General features: G+C 41.0%; 1 protein-coding gene across 1 annotated transcript in view; it reads right to left on the bottom strand.

Moving 5' to 3' along the window:
• MYLK3 (myosin light chain kinase 3) overlaps nucleotides 1-17,775 on the bottom strand; it is a gene marked incomplete at its 5' end in the record, with an annotated part of 39,362 nt that overhangs the window by 2,897 nt on the left and 18,690 nt on the right. The window contains 8 exons of the mRNA XM_084644159.1: nucleotides 590-722; nucleotides 3,414-3,566; nucleotides 4,779-4,907; nucleotides 8,960-9,030; nucleotides 11,047-11,188; nucleotides 11,978-12,087; nucleotides 13,681-13,774; nucleotides 16,220-16,325. Coding sequence (XP_084500285.1) covers nucleotides 590-722; nucleotides 3,414-3,566; nucleotides 4,779-4,907; nucleotides 8,960-9,030; nucleotides 11,047-11,188; nucleotides 11,978-12,087; nucleotides 13,681-13,774; nucleotides 16,220-16,325 — 938 coding nt within the window. The remainder of the gene's footprint in view (nucleotides 1-589; nucleotides 723-3,413; nucleotides 3,567-4,778; nucleotides 4,908-8,959; nucleotides 9,031-11,046; nucleotides 11,189-11,977; nucleotides 12,088-13,680; nucleotides 13,775-16,219; nucleotides 16,326-17,775) is intronic.

Genomic DNA, 17,775 nt, shown 5'->3' with positions numbered 1-17,775 from the left:
TTAGCAAGAGATTATCAGTGGTCCTGAAAGTATGCAACTTTCCATCTGGCTGGATTGTGACACAAGAAGGTCAAGTAATTTTCCCAAGGTTGTACAGTGAATGAGGGACTCAGGATGGATTTGAACTCAGCTTCTGCTTGGTCCTAGACCTTTGCAATGAATACTACACAAAATAGCTTTCTGTTGTTACATTCCAATATTTTCTATACATTAAAGACAGGCTAATGCAACTATGTCAACTGAAAAGTAACTGCTTTTGCTTGGAAGGTTACACGTTTAACATAAAATAAATAGTGTCTGAAGCCTTTGAATCCCTAGAATTTTACACCTAATTTTTTTTGAAAAATCAATCAGAAATAAGAGTAAAAATTTAGAAAAAAAAATATCTAAACTCAGAGATGCCATGACTTAAAAGGGGAAGTGAACACTCAAATCTATAACTGCAAATATAATTCCAAAATTCATACTGCAAGGGAGTTCTCCATGTTTAGAAGAGGACTATGACAAAGAAGAATAAGGGCCCTGACTGCACTGAACTAGTACGATCACTCGTCTTCGGAAATAAAGATGACAGATTTTGTATATTTACCTTCCATTTTCTATGAGCCATATAACTCTGTAGCAGCAACTGGGACTTCAGGCAAAGCTTGGATTTCTTGGCTTTGCCAGGCAGATCATTTAGCCATTCGTGTTTCAGACACTGTGCTGCACTCATCCTGCAACTGGAAAATAAAATTTGTGAAGGGCTGTGATGTAAATGTTGCTACCACTATTGTGATTTACAAATAATCTCTTTGTCTGCTTGCAGTGGAATGGTTCAGCTGCTCTTCACTGATACCACATGTGAAAGGTTGTTTTTTCTAAATGAAAATAAAAGTAAACATACAAAAAAAGATGGGGGTAAGGCCCTTTATAGCTGTTAGTTATCTCAGCGTAGAGAGCCTGCGTGAAGACCAATTCTCACTCCTACCCTCCAGGTGGGACTAAGTGGTGCTTAGAGGTGTTTTAGGTTCTTCTGCACTTGGGTTTATGCCTGAATATTGTGTAGCCTTGTTGCTCTATTTGGATGTGATTTTGGAATGTGAATGGTAGAACACATGGCATTTAGGTAGGACTGTGCCAAGAGCATCAAAGAACACAGAGATATTAATGTGTGGTGATATGTAGTCCATCTCCCCTGACAATGCAAGAGCGTTCCCTTCAGTATATTTAAGGAGGATCACAGATGCCCACAAAAGTCAATTAACACTAATGAGAGCATCCATGTGTAAACAAAAGGTATGGCTTTCAAGTATTCCTCCTGCAGCTGGCTGGAAACTTATAGATTCTGTTTCAGATTCAACTATCTGCACAGAGCTTGTCTTTGTGTTCAGTACTTTGAAGATGTGACAGCCAAAAGGTTGGTTTATAACTGAAACATAATTTAATTGTAATAAAAATAACTACGGTATGCAGACAATCAGCAAGGTGCTCAATCGAAGGTCATTTCCATAGGTCTTTGAAAACATATGGAATGCAAGAAAATCCTGGATCTTGTCTTTTGGGGCATCCTTTGTGCAATTTTTTTTCAAAATTTGAACTTGCCTTTGAACTTTGATATGAAAAGATAGGGCTAAGTCCTGCCTTTGGCTCACCTGCCACTCAAGGAAAAAGGTGTCAGCAGAACTGATGTTTAGCAGCCCTTTGCATAATGTGAACAGCCAGCCAGAATCCCTCCTGATGAACAAGAACATGCTAGGAGATAGGACAAGCTGTTGCACCAGGTCATCCCCAGATGTCTCAGGAGGGAAGAGTTTGCTGTGCACTGGTCATTCCTCTTTCTCCAAGAGAGTGAGCCACAGCCTGCTATTATGCCTAGTGAGCAGCTGGCAGATCCAACAATGCTTCTTGCTTATAATAATAATAATAATTAATAATCATCTGCCCTTAAATAGCATTTTTCATCCCCAGATCTCTAAGTCCTCTGCACAAACTTAAATCCTTATTAATTCCTTTTTACAGATGGGAGTCTCTCTCTGAAGTTAATATCCCACAGCAAGTCAGTGGCCATCAGGAGCAGACTCCTTGTCTTCTGACTCCTAGCTCTCTGTTCAAATCCACTAAATGACAATTACTCTTCCAGTTTAATGCCCATCTTAACTTTCATTGACAAGTTAGTATTAAGAACTTTATTATTAAATCTCATTTGCATAGTTTAGCTGAAAGCATAGGCCTGGGAACTCTGGGCACCCCCAGGTTTTATGCGGGACCACTGACCTCATGCCCAGGCCTCCACTCCTCAGCCCAGGGCTTGGGTTCCAGCCTCCGGCCCTGCTACCCGGCCACTGGCCCTGTGCCTGGCTCTCTGCACCAGGGCCATGCCCCGGATTCCACTCCCGGTCTCTCTCAGGTCCTGGCTGCTAGCCCCTCTTCCCAGCCACTCTTCGGACACTGGCCCCACTCCCTGGCCACTGGTCCAGGGCCCTGCACTCGGCCCCCCCACTCCTGGGGCTCTGCTCCCAGGGTCCTGGCAGCTGGCTCCACGGCCGAGGCTCTGCTACTGGCCCCACATGTGGGGTCCCAGCTGCGGGCCCCATGCCCGCCCCCAGCCTATGCCCTGTTGCCCTGTCTGGGTCCCCCCTCCCAGAGACATGGCACTGCTCCCAGCCCCAGCCTTGGGGGGAGTTGTGGACAGTGGTAAGGGGGCTGGCTTTCAACACCCCCACTATTAAAAGAGTTCCAGCACCACTGGCTGACAGTCTGGAAAAAGCCAGTGTTCTAAGAGTTCCTGTTGGCAGTTTTCTCCTAAAACAATGTGAAACATTCCCATCATTGGTAGAAGGAGTCACTGGACATATGTTCATCAAGGGAAGACGAGGCCGCTGGACCATGTTCTGTCCTGCAATGCAATGTATACAGCTCCCTTTGACTTCAATGGGAGCTGAGTGTATGACTCCAAGAACAGAATTAGGCCCCAAATGGTTCTTTGTACCTATCCAGTATATGGAAGGCACTTGGATTGGGAATTATGTCACTTTCATAACTGCAGCTACTGCTTATCACCTTTTGTATTTTGAGAGACATTTTTGCAGTTTGTATCAATGCTCATAAAGAAGCCAAAGTGATGACAGAACTAGCTCCTGGACATCTGTGAAAGGTTCTTAAAACAAAACAAATGATTCACATTTCCTCTGCTTCAGCTCTCTTGCAACAGGCACAGTTACTGGGAGAGCCTTTACCTTGATTGAAATACGTTGACATTTTTCTTTTAAAAAATGAGGTTTGTGTCACTACTGAGCTGCCTGGTAGACACAAACATGGCAAAAGAAAAGTCATAGTACTAACTTTCAATGATTGGCTGCCACACATACATTTAGCTAGGAAGGACTCATTCTAAATGGTAGGGCTGCCATGACAAACATAGAAGAAGATACCTCTTCTCCTTCACAAGGAGTTTGGAAATAAAGTCTTTTGCCTCTTCTGAGAGTTGTTCAAATGCTTCTGCATCAAAATCCCAGCTGCAGTTCACTATGTAATTCATTGTCTCTGCGTCCGTTTCTCCTAGGAACGGTGATAAGCCACTAAGCCTTTAAAAAGAAGAGAGAGAGAGAGAAATGGGCAGCTAATAATGGGAAGCATGCATTTCTCCTATGTATCCTCACTGTGCTCACTGCTGCTTTAGAATCACACCAGTCACTTAGAAAAGAGGGTTCCAGGTAGATACATGTGCTATGGTGGGGCTTGGCTACCTGGCTCAGTCCCTAACTACTCAGGTCAGTGGGTTTGTAATAACTAGGAGCATGGTGGCACAATAAAGCTCAGTCAGGGGGAAGGAATGCTTCACGTTGCCCATTTGCAATTCACTCAGCCAACTCCAGGGTCAGAGTGAATGGATACCCCAGGAATTGAACTCAATGCGATGTGAGCACATGATCAACTGCTTCTTCAGACAAGAATAGGACTGCTCAGTTGCCTAAAGCTAAGCATGCACATAAGTGCTGAACTGAGGCCTAAATCCATATTTATTCTGGATTAAAATACTGTTTGAAATATAAAATATTGTCTTCAATTAGTCTCTAAGCCCAGATTTGTTTCTTCAATCATTTATGACTGGATTCACCTACAAATTTTTTTTGGCTTCTACATAAACTTAAATAAAAAATGACCCAGTCCACTGAAAACAGCTACAAAAAAATGTTGCAATGCTGTGTAGTTAGCGAGCCTGTAGAGATGACCCCCCCATGGCTCGCAGCCTAAACTCCGGGGGAGAATTTTAATCCCATTCGTGGCTGTGAAGTGAATTTTTCAGGCCCAGGAAGTAACTCCACACAAGACAGGAATAACTCTTGTGTGCATGTTGGGAGCAAAAGTCCTTTTGGATCAGGTTCCCAAGGGCCTGATTTAAAATGAAAAGATAAGTCTGGGACCTCAATAACTCATTGAAAGCAGAAGTTTTGTTAAGTTTCAGGCAACTGATTACACCTTGTCTAAGTAAATTAAACTTAATTTGTTTTGTTTTTATTAACTAATTAGACACCAAGAAGGCAAAGAGAAAACAGAGGGTTTAAGTATTTAGAATGAAGATTGATTGTTTTTCAGGTATTTAAAGTTGTTTGGCAGTGATGTTCCCTTTCTTTGGCTCTCTCTTTTGGATAATGAAGTGAGTGCAACAAGAAACACACTCTCCCTAGATGGGAATCTCTGAATAGGCTGCATTCCAGCTCTGCAAATACCTTCCACTGGCCTTTCTTACAGAGCAGATGAAGCCATGGCCATGACCCATACAGAAGCTTACTCACAGCATATATGTGATGACGCCTACACTCCACATGTCAGTTGGGAACGAAACAAAGTCATAGTTCACCACTTCGGGAGCCAAGAATTCAGGAGTGCCAAAATTAACTTTCAGCTTCTCACGAGGTTTGTACCTTCATCAGAAACAAGAAGAGGCATCAGCACTGACAGCAGACTAAGTACATGCACTGCACACTTGCAAAAAGAACTGTCACATTTTTCATACTGTAGCAAAGCTGGACAGGTACATTCTACATCTAAGTCTTCAAAGATGCAGAATTTCAGCCTGTGCATCCCCACAGAGAGTTTTTATAATTCACAGTCACTTCCAATTAGTTTGATCAAATGTTTAAGTGAATCAGCCATTTAAATCTGAACAAAATCAAAGCAACTAAATCATTTGTATTAACTTTTTGTCTCTAGTGAATCATGCTTCTGGTGCATATTTTAACTTTGGCACTCTGCTTCAATTCAGAAAGTCACAGTTATAAACAGCTCATTATCCATCATTTAATTTTCCTAATTTAGACAGGTGGTAGTATGGCAGGAGAAAGAGCCAGAGAAAGACTTAGGACAATAAAAATATGGTTGCAACTAAAAGTTGCATGATTACATTAGAATCACCGCCATGTCTTCTGCAAGCTGCTGTATGCCCCCATGTGGTGATTCAGCTAATAAGATCAATCCAAGTCACAGGAGCAGAGGTGGATGAAATAGGCTGAGGGCACTACAGTTGGTTTTCTATGTTATTACAGACAAAAATCAAATTGGAATAGCTAACATTCAGGCACATGTAACCCAACCTCTGTCACTTTTATAGATACTATGTTTGAGTGAGAAATGTCTGGCACAAGTTCTAAAGACATCATCCTCAAACTAGAGAGACAAGGTGGGTGAGGTACTATCTTCGATTGGACCAATTTTTGTTGGTGAGAGAGACAAGCTCCATCCTCAATCCTCAAATTGGCAGACACAGGGCTTAATTCGTATTGCAAGTACATGATAGAGTAACCTATACACCCCCATGTGGCAACAAGCTTTCCACAAAGAGAGGACAGCTTTAAACTCTTGCTGGTCTCCAGAGGAGACTCACGAGCAAAAGTCGTTCAGAAGATGCACTGAATCAACTTCCATTTTTAGGCAAGTTTGGAGATATTTTGCTCAGCAGGATCCCAAACCATAATTCACTGTGTAAAAGTGCTCAGATCACAGAGTTATGGACACAATATAAATGCCCAGATGGAAGCCTGAGAAGAGATCATTATTTGATTTTAGTAACCAGCAGGTTGGTTTTGCAGGAAGTGAAAGATGTTAATAATTTGCCAGTTAATATAAGGAAGGGCACAGTCTTGCAATCATCACTCAGTAATAACTCCTATTAAAGTTAATGGGAGTTTTGCCTATGTAACGAGTCAGATCAGGCCATAAATGTTTGTTGTTTTTAAAAGACTATTTCTTGCAAGACTATGTTTCCAAACTGGCTTTAATAAAACCTTTTCTATTGGGCACCCCTTTCCCTAAAGCTGTAATTTTTTTTTGTGTACATTTTTTTCTATTTTTATAAAATCCTTTTAAAGAAAAAAGCTCTTTGAGCTGAAAGTACATGGGTTTGTATAATGAGAACCCCACAATGTTTAGAAAATATTTTTTTAGGTAAATATTATTATTATTATGCTACCATAAGAAGTTGTTGATTTCTTCTCTGGAGGGACTAACTCATGCCCACACCTCCTGTTTTCACTCAAATATTCCCTCGCCTTTTCCTTTAGGAAAGAGAATCATGCTTTATAGCTGCTTATGTTTTTTCCCCCATATTCTTATTTTTTTTCTGTATATAAAACTGAGGACCCTCTTTCCTGGTCACTGCAAATATGTAATAATAGGCAAAGTCATAATGAAGAGGGCAAAGAGGAGTCCTTAACATAACTGACTCAGATGCAAACATCATCTATATCACTGAGCCACTTCTGGACAACCCTTTGGAGGTACAAAAAGAAATAAAAATCCTTGAAAAATGAAACAGCAGCATATGGGTTAAGATGTAATGTTTACATAAAATTTCCTTTGGCACAACAGCTATGCATCCTCTGGTAAAAGCAGGGCTAATGCTGGTAACATTTCCTAAGGTGAAACATAAAGAGTTAAAAAATTATTTTAGAACTGTTTAGTGAAATCCTGGTTCCACAGAAGTCAATGGGAATTTTGCCATTAATTGCAAGGGATCCAAGATTTTACCCACTGGCTTTCCTCTGGTTCAGTGCAAGTGAGGGCAAAACATAGATGCAATGGTAATAGCAAGGCCTGTCAAGCCCCTGAGAACCCGGAAAAAAGGATGGGTCTGGATTTTTATTTAAGTTAGAGTGGTCAGAATACAAGTGGCCCTGCAAGAGAACTGGGTCAGCATAGAATTGATATAAACCATGACCTGTTGTTTACCTAATCAAATAATCTCTACCTACAGAATTAAGTTAACATTTCCTCAGGATTCAACTATTATTCTGTTCTTACAAACACATGGTCACTTGCTCCACTCTGTAATACCAGACTCTCAAAAGAGCTGTGCTCCTTTTAGATGTAGTTCCATATTAACTGGAGAGAGGGATGAGAGCTAGCAGATCATAGCTGCCACCCACCCAGACTTAGACCAAGGGACTTTTTCACAGTCTCCCTGGCTGTTTTGCAGAAACCTTCCCTATGGTATAAGACCCACTCCTGCACCAAGGATATAATTGGCCCTTAACAAATGATAAGTAACAGCTCTGCTCTCTCCTCTTAGTCTTAGGGAGAGAATGTGGGATGGTGACCAGGGAATATTTCCCCACATGCCTAGTGTTAAGTAAAAAACCTGGGGCAGGCACAGAAACAACCAGGCCTCCTTCTAACCATGTCCATGTGAGAGGTGTTAAATCCTGTACCATTCGGCTGATGTAAATGACCAATGTAAAAACTGGACCACTGCTCACAAATGATGCTGTCTATAGGTCTCACAGGCTTCAAATACTGAACTATGTTAAACCAGAACAACAGAAAGTGAGCATTGGTACATCTTTTGCTTGACACATTCATAGGAGTTTGACAAAGAAAACCCTTATCAAGCCTCCTATTAGTCCCTCTCCCTGCTGTTGCAGGAGTGTTCTAGAACATTCTCTAGTATTTTGTCCATTGTAATTTTAAATGTCCCAAGACGTGGGGCTTCTATGTTTTCCATGGACGGCCTTGCTAAAACTTAGTATCCCTCACTGTTAGGCTCAGATTGAGCATGCATTTTCCTTCCCTTAATTGCATTCTATTACTCGATGTTTCACCACTATTTACTGGACCAGCTAATTCCTCTCTCTCCTTGCTGTTTACCCTCTAAATATTTATAGGTGTTTATGCCTCACCTTAGCTGTCCTTTAGCCAAACTACCCATATTAATCTTTTTTGCCTTTCTTCTTAAGTCTAGTTTTCTGATCATTTTTATTCCTCCACTCTCAGTTTCCACCAATTAAGCAATATCTTTCTGGTAATGTGGTTTCTAGAAGTGAAAACAGTATTCCAGGTGCAGTCACACCAGTTCCAAAAGAGAGATCATTACTGCCCTGCTCTGTGATACCTTTGTGCGTAAAGGCCAAAACTGCATTCTCCACATTGCAGCCATTTCAGACTGCAAACTCATGGCTCATTTCCTATACACCCTCATCCCTTACCCTCATCCATGAGAAGCAGACATATTGTGGCAGATGAGGGATAGAGACTGTGGAATTAGAGCTAATCCACTGTATTCCTGTTTCAAATGAGATAGTTTTGTCATGCATTTTACCATCTGTCTTGGGGGTTTTAGACTGAGGCCCAGCGCTGCAGAATCTGAGCACCTTCAATATAAAATCAATAGCAAAGGTGAAGTCCCTAATGGACGTCAGAGTCGCTGGGGGAAAAATCTCTATTTGAGACATTATTGTGTGTAAATGAGAATACTAATACAACATTAGCCTGCACAAATGTCACTGGAAAAGACAACATGACAGTTAGTGCACTAAGTTGCAAATTCATGCCTGCAGGAGCATATTGCTTTGCTCCTTCATATTTCAAAATCACTTTAGAGTCACTGAAATGTGTGAACAAACATCACAAGAATGAAAGAAAAGAAAATGTCAATGGAAAAGAAAATGTCAATGGATTTTGAGTGGCTCATAGTTGAACTTACCTCCTAGCTAAACCAAAGTCAATAATTTTAATCTGGTTTCCAGTGTGATTTATACATAATATGTTTTCAGGCTAGAAAAACAAAAAAGAATATTTTTAGTTAAATAAATGACAGTGAAATTGCACATAAGACACACTAACAAGAAGAGTAGCCAGAAACATGACCTGAAGTGCAAAGATACAGAACTATTTCAGGAAAAGATTTTTAAAACAATGCTAGTTCACTTCTTTGTTGGTTCACATGTGTCAATCTCACCTTTACGTGGTTTACTACAATGGTGGTTGTATTTTTCCCATTCATTTCCTAAGGCTCTGTTCTATCCTGGCACCATGTGCAGAATACATTATACTGATACAAATATATATTTGAGCCCAACTGTGGTGAAGGACAGCATGGTTCATGGGCTGGTTATGGGGTGCCTAGAGGGCTTGTATAGGAAAAATTACTCTATAAGTCTAGTTGGGAATGTTACCCACAGATCACTTGTTGAAATGCTCCCTTCATTTTTCCCCTTAAAGGGGAGAGAATCAATGATGTGGCAAAAGAAGCAAGGATAAATATTCAGAGGTTTATTGAGATCAACTTTTCCCCTTGGTCTGTTATTACCATGGGAGGGTGATTTTTGGGCCCCATCATCCTCCTAACTAGCTCAGTAAAATGTGTGGGCTTGGATCTCTCCTTCAGGGATTTCATTCCTTACTGCTGCCATGGGGAGTAACTATTTTCCCAGATTTGGCCATAGCAGAGGTATCACATAACATAATTTAAAGGGGTCCTTTTTAGGGGAGGACTGAATGGACACCTTTGTGTGGAATGGTTGAGCAAGCCAGGTGGTAGACGCTATAACACTGGGTTTATTCAAGAAAGTGCAGTATCTTGAGAGACCAGAATGCAAACAAGGAATGAGCCTATTACAGCTAAGTAGCATAGAATCATAGAATATCAGGGTTGGAAGGGACCTCAGGAGGTCATCTAGTCCAACCTCCTGCTCAAAAGCAGGACCAATCCCCAATTAAATCATCCCAGCCAGGGCTTTGTCAAGCCTGACCTTAAAAACTTCTAAGGAAGGAGATTCTACCACCTCCCTAGGTAACGCATTTGCTTTTCCATCAAAATTAAATTTGTGTGTTCTTTTTTGGTGACGTTTTCAGTCTCACTTGTCAGGAGGCGAATAGAGAGTTACTGGGAAGCCACTTAGCTATCCAAGGCTCAGCACCTCACAAGACCAGGTCCTCAGTCCAACTATTATATTTATTATAAATATTATAATTATTTCACATGGATATTGTGGTTAGGGCATTTGGAAAAATGTCCATTGAAACAGATTTTGTAAAGAAAATTGGATTTTCAACTAAACAAAGTTCTAAATGGGAAGTGGCTCCTTTCTGCAAATAATTCCAGCTTTTCATTGAAAAATCAAAAACAATTAAAATGATTTTCAATTTTGGGGGTTTTCAACAAAAAAACAAAATTTTCCACAAATCAAAACACCCACAACACTTTCCAACCAGCTATAATTACAGTAGCAACTGCACATCAACCACATAGGGCTACCATTGTGCTAGACACTGTATAAACATATAGAAAATGATAGTCCCTATGCGCAAAGAACTAGTGGAGAATTGTCACTAGAACATGTTAGTTTACAATGGCTCAGTTCCAGATTGTCAGTGGGAGACACAGACAAGGACAAACATGAGAAGAAGCAAAAGAGAGGACAGGTCTAATAACACAAATATAGAGGGGATTCTAAACCCTCTATTTTCTCAGGTGACAAACCAAGGCACAATGCAATTCTACACAGCTATGAAAAGCTTCTGATCTGAAAGCTGTAAAAGCAGAGGAACCTGCTGTTTATTTAATCATCTTTAAAATAAGCTATCAAATTTAAGAAAAGATTAAACATTAAAGAAAAAAATTAATTTTCCAGGGTTAATTCACAGTGGCCACTGAACTAAATTAGTTTATGTCATTCCAAGATGAAGGGGATGACAAATTACCCTTTATGCGCAGCTCCCATACATACAGACTCTCCATACAGCACAATGTACAGTTTAGCCAAAGACCTGATATCTGTAACTACTGACCTTCAGGTCTAAATGGAGAATATACTGCTGATGTATGTAGTGGACTCCTTCACATATTTGTTTGGTAAAAAGGATTGCATCCAACTCAGTTAGATGGTAGTTCTCATCTGTGATTCGGTCAAATAATTCACCACCATCAACACTAAAATATTGACAAAGAGAAATGTGAAAAAAATACACATATTCCTTGTTAGATTGGGGGTTAGATGCCTAGGCACTTTGGAAAATCCCACTAAGCCCCTATCTTCATCTTTAGGTGCCTAAGTCCCTTTAAAAATCTGGCCCTTTGTCTCTGTCCTGCTATTCTTCTTCACACTCTCTCTGTTCATTCAGTACTAGCCTTCTCAAAGTGTCACCAGACACTCTCACTGCTAGTGGTGCAAAGGCAATTCCTGACTTTTTGAACAGCGTTTATGAACCTCTCCATCAAAATCATTCCTACTTTTTGTTTCTAACTTCTCCAAAAACCACATTGTTTTCTCTCTTCTCTGTCTCTCTTCAGTTCCCTCTCCCTCTGCTATTTCTTTAATTTAACTCTCATACCCTTAAAAACTTTCTAGGTACAGTTCATATAGAAAATGCAGTTGTGTTGTATCTATGGGCCAAACCCGCACTAATGAAAAATAAAACATACTGATGTTTTTCTCAGAATAACAGACCTGTCTGAAATCCCTCTATACTCTCTGGGGTACAGCTGGTATTCTTACCATTTCTTTAAGTTCTGATATTGTCAAATATGTGATTTTCTCTTAAAGAGTTTGCTTCTAAAAATGAAAGAAGCCTTCACCCAGGTTGGGAAACACTTGTAGTATTCCCACCCCCTCAGCCCAATGTATTTTCCTCCATTTCTACTACTGGCTTGAGCAACCACCAAGTTCAAAAGAGCTGATGATTCCTAATTAATTTTAACTTACTATTGATTTTAACTTACTATTCCATGATCAAGGTGAGGTTGTTCTTGCATTCAAAAGCATCATAAAGCTGGATCAGATTCACATGATTTAACTGGTTCATGATGTTTATTTCATTTTTCACTTCCTCCTGAAACATTACAGACAGGAAGATAACAATAGTGACTAGCAACCAGCAGATGCTCCTATTGGAGCATGACCACGAACACTCTTGTGCGCATTCAAATACAAACATTCACACAAAAACTAGCCATTCCCCAAACATTCATGCCAACCGATTCCCTGCACACACCAGTGTTAGTGTAAGCAGAGTCTGGATGAGCTCTCCCCTGACATCTAGTGGTGAGCTGTGGAAAAAGACTTCAGAAGCTGATCTCATTTGCATGGACGCATCCACCCTGCCTCGCTGCTCATCATGATGGGACTGCTTGCCCAAATGATCACTTGTGGCCGGTGTTGGATCCCCAGTCTCCTTGTTATTGGGGCAGGAGTAATAAAGCGTTGCTATCCTTGTTGTGTGAACCGAGGGCAGCAGAACTGTACCTGCCATATCAAAATGGAGGGACTCACCCTCAACTGAACAGCACTCGCTAGACAGAGGACATGGGTTCCAAAGCCCAATGAGTTGAAAGAGTGTGGGTACATGTACCTGGTGGTGTAGACCCTGTTTAAGGGTCCATTTGACCCTTCTCTCTATGGTATAATAAAAGAGCCAATTTAGACTCAATTGAGAGTCTTGTTACATGCTGCAGAGCTGAAATCTCTGGTATCTAGGTCTACTCTGGGACAGTGTCTCTATTGCAAGAGACTGCCCAGTGTGCACCAGCAATGAGTCTCCCCCACTAACAGCTGAAATCACTGAGAGCTGTGTTAAGTGTCGGGGGGCCCTGAAGACATCTTGGTGAGCAGGTAGCTGGTGGAGAGGCGTGGCAAGCGGCCAGCAGGGTGGCTGGCGGAGAGGGCCAGAGCAGAGCCCCACAGAGGCATGGCAATCGGAAGTTGGGGCAAGAGCAAGTGCCCAAGCAGTGCAGCGTGTAAGATGCCTCCTTTCCCCCCCACCCTCCACACAGGGTGGGAGGTGAACTCTGTGGATGAACCTCTGAACTCTGGGGCTGCACTGGCCAAGGACAGCAACTGTGAGTGGGGTATAAAGAAGGGACGGGAACATTAAAGGGACTTCTGGGTTGCTGGACTTAAGACCCTGAGGGGAAAAGGACACTGCCCAACTTACTTGGGGGTGGGTCTTTTGCTCATGGTTTGTGTTTATGAGCGGTGTATTCCCAAATTAATGCTGAGTTACTTCTCTCCTTTTATTAAAAGTTTTTGCTACACTCAAACTCTGTGCTTGCAACAGAGGATGTATTGCCTCTGAGAGGCACTCAGTGGGTGGTGTGTAATTGTCCCAGGTCACTGGGTGGGGCTCGAGCCAGTTTTGTGTTGTATTGTTGACAAGGAACCCCTAGATACTGAACCCGGCCCTTGTTGCTGCTGAATTCACCTGGCAGAAGGCTTACATTAGTGAACACCAAAATAAGAGGACATCAAACCTGGTCAGATCAAACAGTCATATAGGATTCAAGCAAGTAGTTACTAAGGCTGGTTTTGTCACACTTGATACAATGTTGAGTGGGAAAATACTTTAATAAGGAAAGCGATTCGCAGGTGCTTGTAATAAGCCAGATTTACAGTGTCTGTCCATGGAGGTTCACAAAACCATACTTACCCTTTCCTTTGCTCCTTTCACTTTTATTATTTTGGCTGCCAGGTTAAGACCAGTTGACACCTCCGTGCATTTGTGAACTTGACCAAAACGCCCCCTGTTGATACAGAGAGTAAAATGACTTTAAAGTAACTTGCTGCAGAAGCCTTTCAAACACCTATTCTTATCATTGATTAAAAATAGCCTGGTACAAAGTGAACAGAATCAGGTGGTCTGTAGCATGAATCTCCTCTTTCTCTCAGCTTATGAAGGATTAGTTTTATCTTTCCAGCCAGTTGTTCAATTCTTACATGAAAATATTATGCTCCATTTGTATTATTACATTACACAATGACATGGTAACCTGCTGATATTCTTTTTTGGTTCTGTAATTATACACTCCTGCTGTCCTTCAGTGATGCATAGTGGGGTATATTAACAAGGATATTTCTGGTCTGATCACGTAACTTTTAAAATTACATTAAAGCCAATAACTACAGGGCACACATTTATTGCATGATGTAAATTGTCTCCTACCTCACCCATGCACTTGATTTTTAAGCACCGTCTTTTCTCCCACTGCATCACCATCATGCTTGGACCTGTTCGGCCATATTTGCACTTAACTCCACCTGGAAATCATACTCTTCCAAATTACAAATAAGTGCAGAAAAATGAAAGGGCCGAAGGGAAGTGCTCACCTCAAGAGTGAAACCCAGGTGCTATGTCAAAATAATGTCAGTTTGAAAACTCAGCCATTAACACCCTTTAACATGTTGTTGTTTGTGTGACTGGGATGAAGCTGACAGCTTTGCTTTTGTTGGTCACTGGGCCACTTTCTAGAAGGAAGGGGGGGGCGGCTGTATGAATGGAATGTCCTGCATCTCCCAGAGAGGGGGCTAATCTTCATGGATGGAGACTAGCTGGAGCAGCAAGGAAGGTGTTAAATGAACAACTCAATGGGAGGGTGCTACAGCGGTAAATACATTACAAATTTAAACTCAGTGAGTCGTGAACAATTGAACCAATGTGACAAGGAATGTGAAGAGAAGAAATTTTCAAGTGCTTAGATACCACTGCTTGGAGTCTGGGTAATAAGCAAGAGGGTTCGGAAGTTCTCAATGATGGGAAGAAATGTGCTATAATTGGCATTACTGAAATCTGGTGAGACAATAATGGAAAAGCAAATTAATGGATAAGAATATAATTAATGCCAGTAAACATGGTTTTATGAAAAACAGGCCTTGTCAAACAAACCTTATTTCATTCTTTGAGATTATAAATTTGGTGGATAAAGGTAACTGCATAGATGTACTATAGTTATACTTTTGTAAGGCAAATGACTTAGTACTGTATGACATTCTGATTAAAAAATTAGCACTATAAATATCAATAGTGAACACTTTAATGGATTAAGACCTAGCTAACTCCATCTAGCATTTCTAGTGGAGTACAGTACTAGGCCGACACTATTCAATATTTTCATCAATAATTCTGAAGTAAATATACAATCACTGCTCATAAAATTTGTGGTTGACAAAGATTGGCGGAGTGATAAATAATGAGGACAAAGCACTTATACAGACATACAGTCTGGATCACTTGTATCCATTCTAACAAATGCATTTTAATACAACCAAATGCAAAGTTATACATCTAGGAACAAGGAAGGTAGGCTATACCCACAGAATGGGGACTGTAAACTGGAAAGCAGTAACTGAAAAGGATTTAGGGGTCATAGTGAACAAGCAACTCAGCATGAGCTCCCAGTGCGACTCAATGTCAAAAAGGGCTAATGTGATCCTTGGGTATATAAACAAGGGAGTAGGGAGGTGATTTTACCTCTATATACAGTGTTGGTGAGACCGATACTGAAATACTGCATACAGTTCTGGTGTCCACATTTTTAAAAAGATGTCAAAAAATTGGAGAATACGACTTAAGAGTTCAATCCATTTAGCTTATCAGACAGAAGATTGAGTGGTGATTTGAATACAGTGCATAACTACCTTCACAGAAAGAATACATCAGGCATTAAAAGGCAGGTTGGTCTAGCGGAGAATGGCATAACAAAAAACAGTGGCTGGAAACTAGAAGTGGACAAATTCCAATGAGAAAAAAGGCTCACTTTTTAGCATTGAAACAAAATTGAAACAAAATACCAAGGGAAGTGATGGATTCTCCATCTCCTGATATCTTCAGATCAAGACTGGATGACTCTCAAGAAGATCTGCTTTAGCCAAACACAAGTTACTGGACTCAATATAGGGGTAACTGAGTGAAATTTAATGGCCTGTAATATACAGGAGGTCAGAGTAGATGATATCAAAGTCCCTTCTGGCCTTAAACTTTATGAATCTATGCATTTACAAGGTCATCTAAGAGCTGCAGATCTACATGTGTCACCAAGAGCATCCAATGAAAACTATGTATTTGTAGATACTCTGTGGGCAATGGGTAATTGTAATCATCCTAATAGCTCTTTTTCTGTGTATTTAAGCTACTGCAGAGATGTTGCTAAGTGCACCATTCACAGCACAGCATTACAGAGAGACAGACTTACCCTCCTAATACTTCATGCCGGCACACTGAGTAGCACGTTGTTATCTCTGTGTGTTTGACGCTCACTATGCGATGGTCAAAGGGAGCAGGAGAAGGAGGGCTGTCATCTACACAGGAGACAGTTCATTCATTGATTTGGTTTTCCACAAATCATTGCACATTACTTTCATCATCCCCCCCCAGTATTTTCACTTCCCAGGATACAGCTGTATCAAGACGTCAACCAAGGGCAACCTGATAGGTTAGCTAACTACAAACAGGCCTGTACCACCTTGGTCATGGTTGTATGCCTTTTGGCACCTCACTCACTCTACACCTCATCAAAGGTAACGTTCATCATACTCCCACCACTCAAATATCCCTGTCCCTCAGAGAGTCCCCCCAAAGCCAATCTGACCACTGAGACTGGCATCATCACCACAGTACCCCATTGTTTTCTGGAGCAGATGCAAACAGAAATATGGTTCTCCCCCATCATAGTGTTGTTCAGCACAGCTGTGGGTGAGCAGCCTGTACGGGGGAATATCAGAGGGCAACACAAGGACTCAAGATATCTTAGATCCAGCCAGACAATTGTTAGCCATTTGCTTTTAGCAATATTCAAAACAAAAACCCTGGCATTTAATAAGGCTCCCATCTTTCTTCCACCTTTTCACTTTACTAGGTCCTCTAACCAGCAAAGCACTTAAGCAGATGAGTAACCCCACTGTCTCCACTGGATGGTAGGAGTAAAATGTCATGAGTGAGACACCTACCTAACACCTAATGACTCACAACCACTTACTCATTCAGTGTCAGGAGAATGCCTCTCCCAGTAGCAGCGATCACTGCCATTATCAATAGACGAAATCAGTTCCTGGGGAGATGTCCCAATAAAGTAGCTGATCCAATTTAGCATGACGCAAATAAGGGCCAAATCCCAAAGTCAATCTATGCGTAGAACTCGCTTTGACATAACTGGGAGTTCTTTGTGCAAAGCCAGGGAGAGACTGGGCCATAGATGTTACTGATTAATTTAATACATGCTCATTATAAAATAGCTGCACAGTGTATATTACACCTTAAAATTCCATTTGCGCATACATGTTTGCACCTATCAGCCACTACTGTAGAACCCAGACCTTGATCAGCACACCTCCTGGGGCATGCTCCATCCACTGTGGGCAGAGAGTACTCCTGTTCTTGCAGCAACCAGAGTGTGATCACTAACGTGCTGCCCAGAAAAAGACTTATGGCCAGGGGTATAACTAGGGACAAAATGAGACCTTTCCTGCAATATTTTACACTCTCTTCACCTGCTAATATTAATGTGTGGTTTGTACACCCCTTCTCTTACGTGATAATAAAGGCTTTTATTCAAAGAAATAAAGCTTTAAAAGTATCTCTCCTTTTTCAAACACATAAAATTTCATCTCATTTTATTTTAAAAGGATTATTATTCCAATACAGCCTTTAAATTGAATCCTAAATCCAAAAGAACATTTATTCTGAGACTGCAACTGAAAAGGAACATTAGAATAAAAAGTAAGTCCCATGAATGTGAATAAAGTTGTTGTC

Source organism: Lepidochelys olivacea, assembly GCF_965140295.1.
Source record: "Lepidochelys olivacea isolate rLepOli2 genome assembly, chromosome: 12".
Classification (NCBI taxonomy): domain Eukaryota; kingdom Metazoa; phylum Chordata; order Testudines; family Cheloniidae; genus Lepidochelys; species Lepidochelys olivacea.
This window is presented reverse-complemented; position numbering and strand designations above follow the sequence as displayed.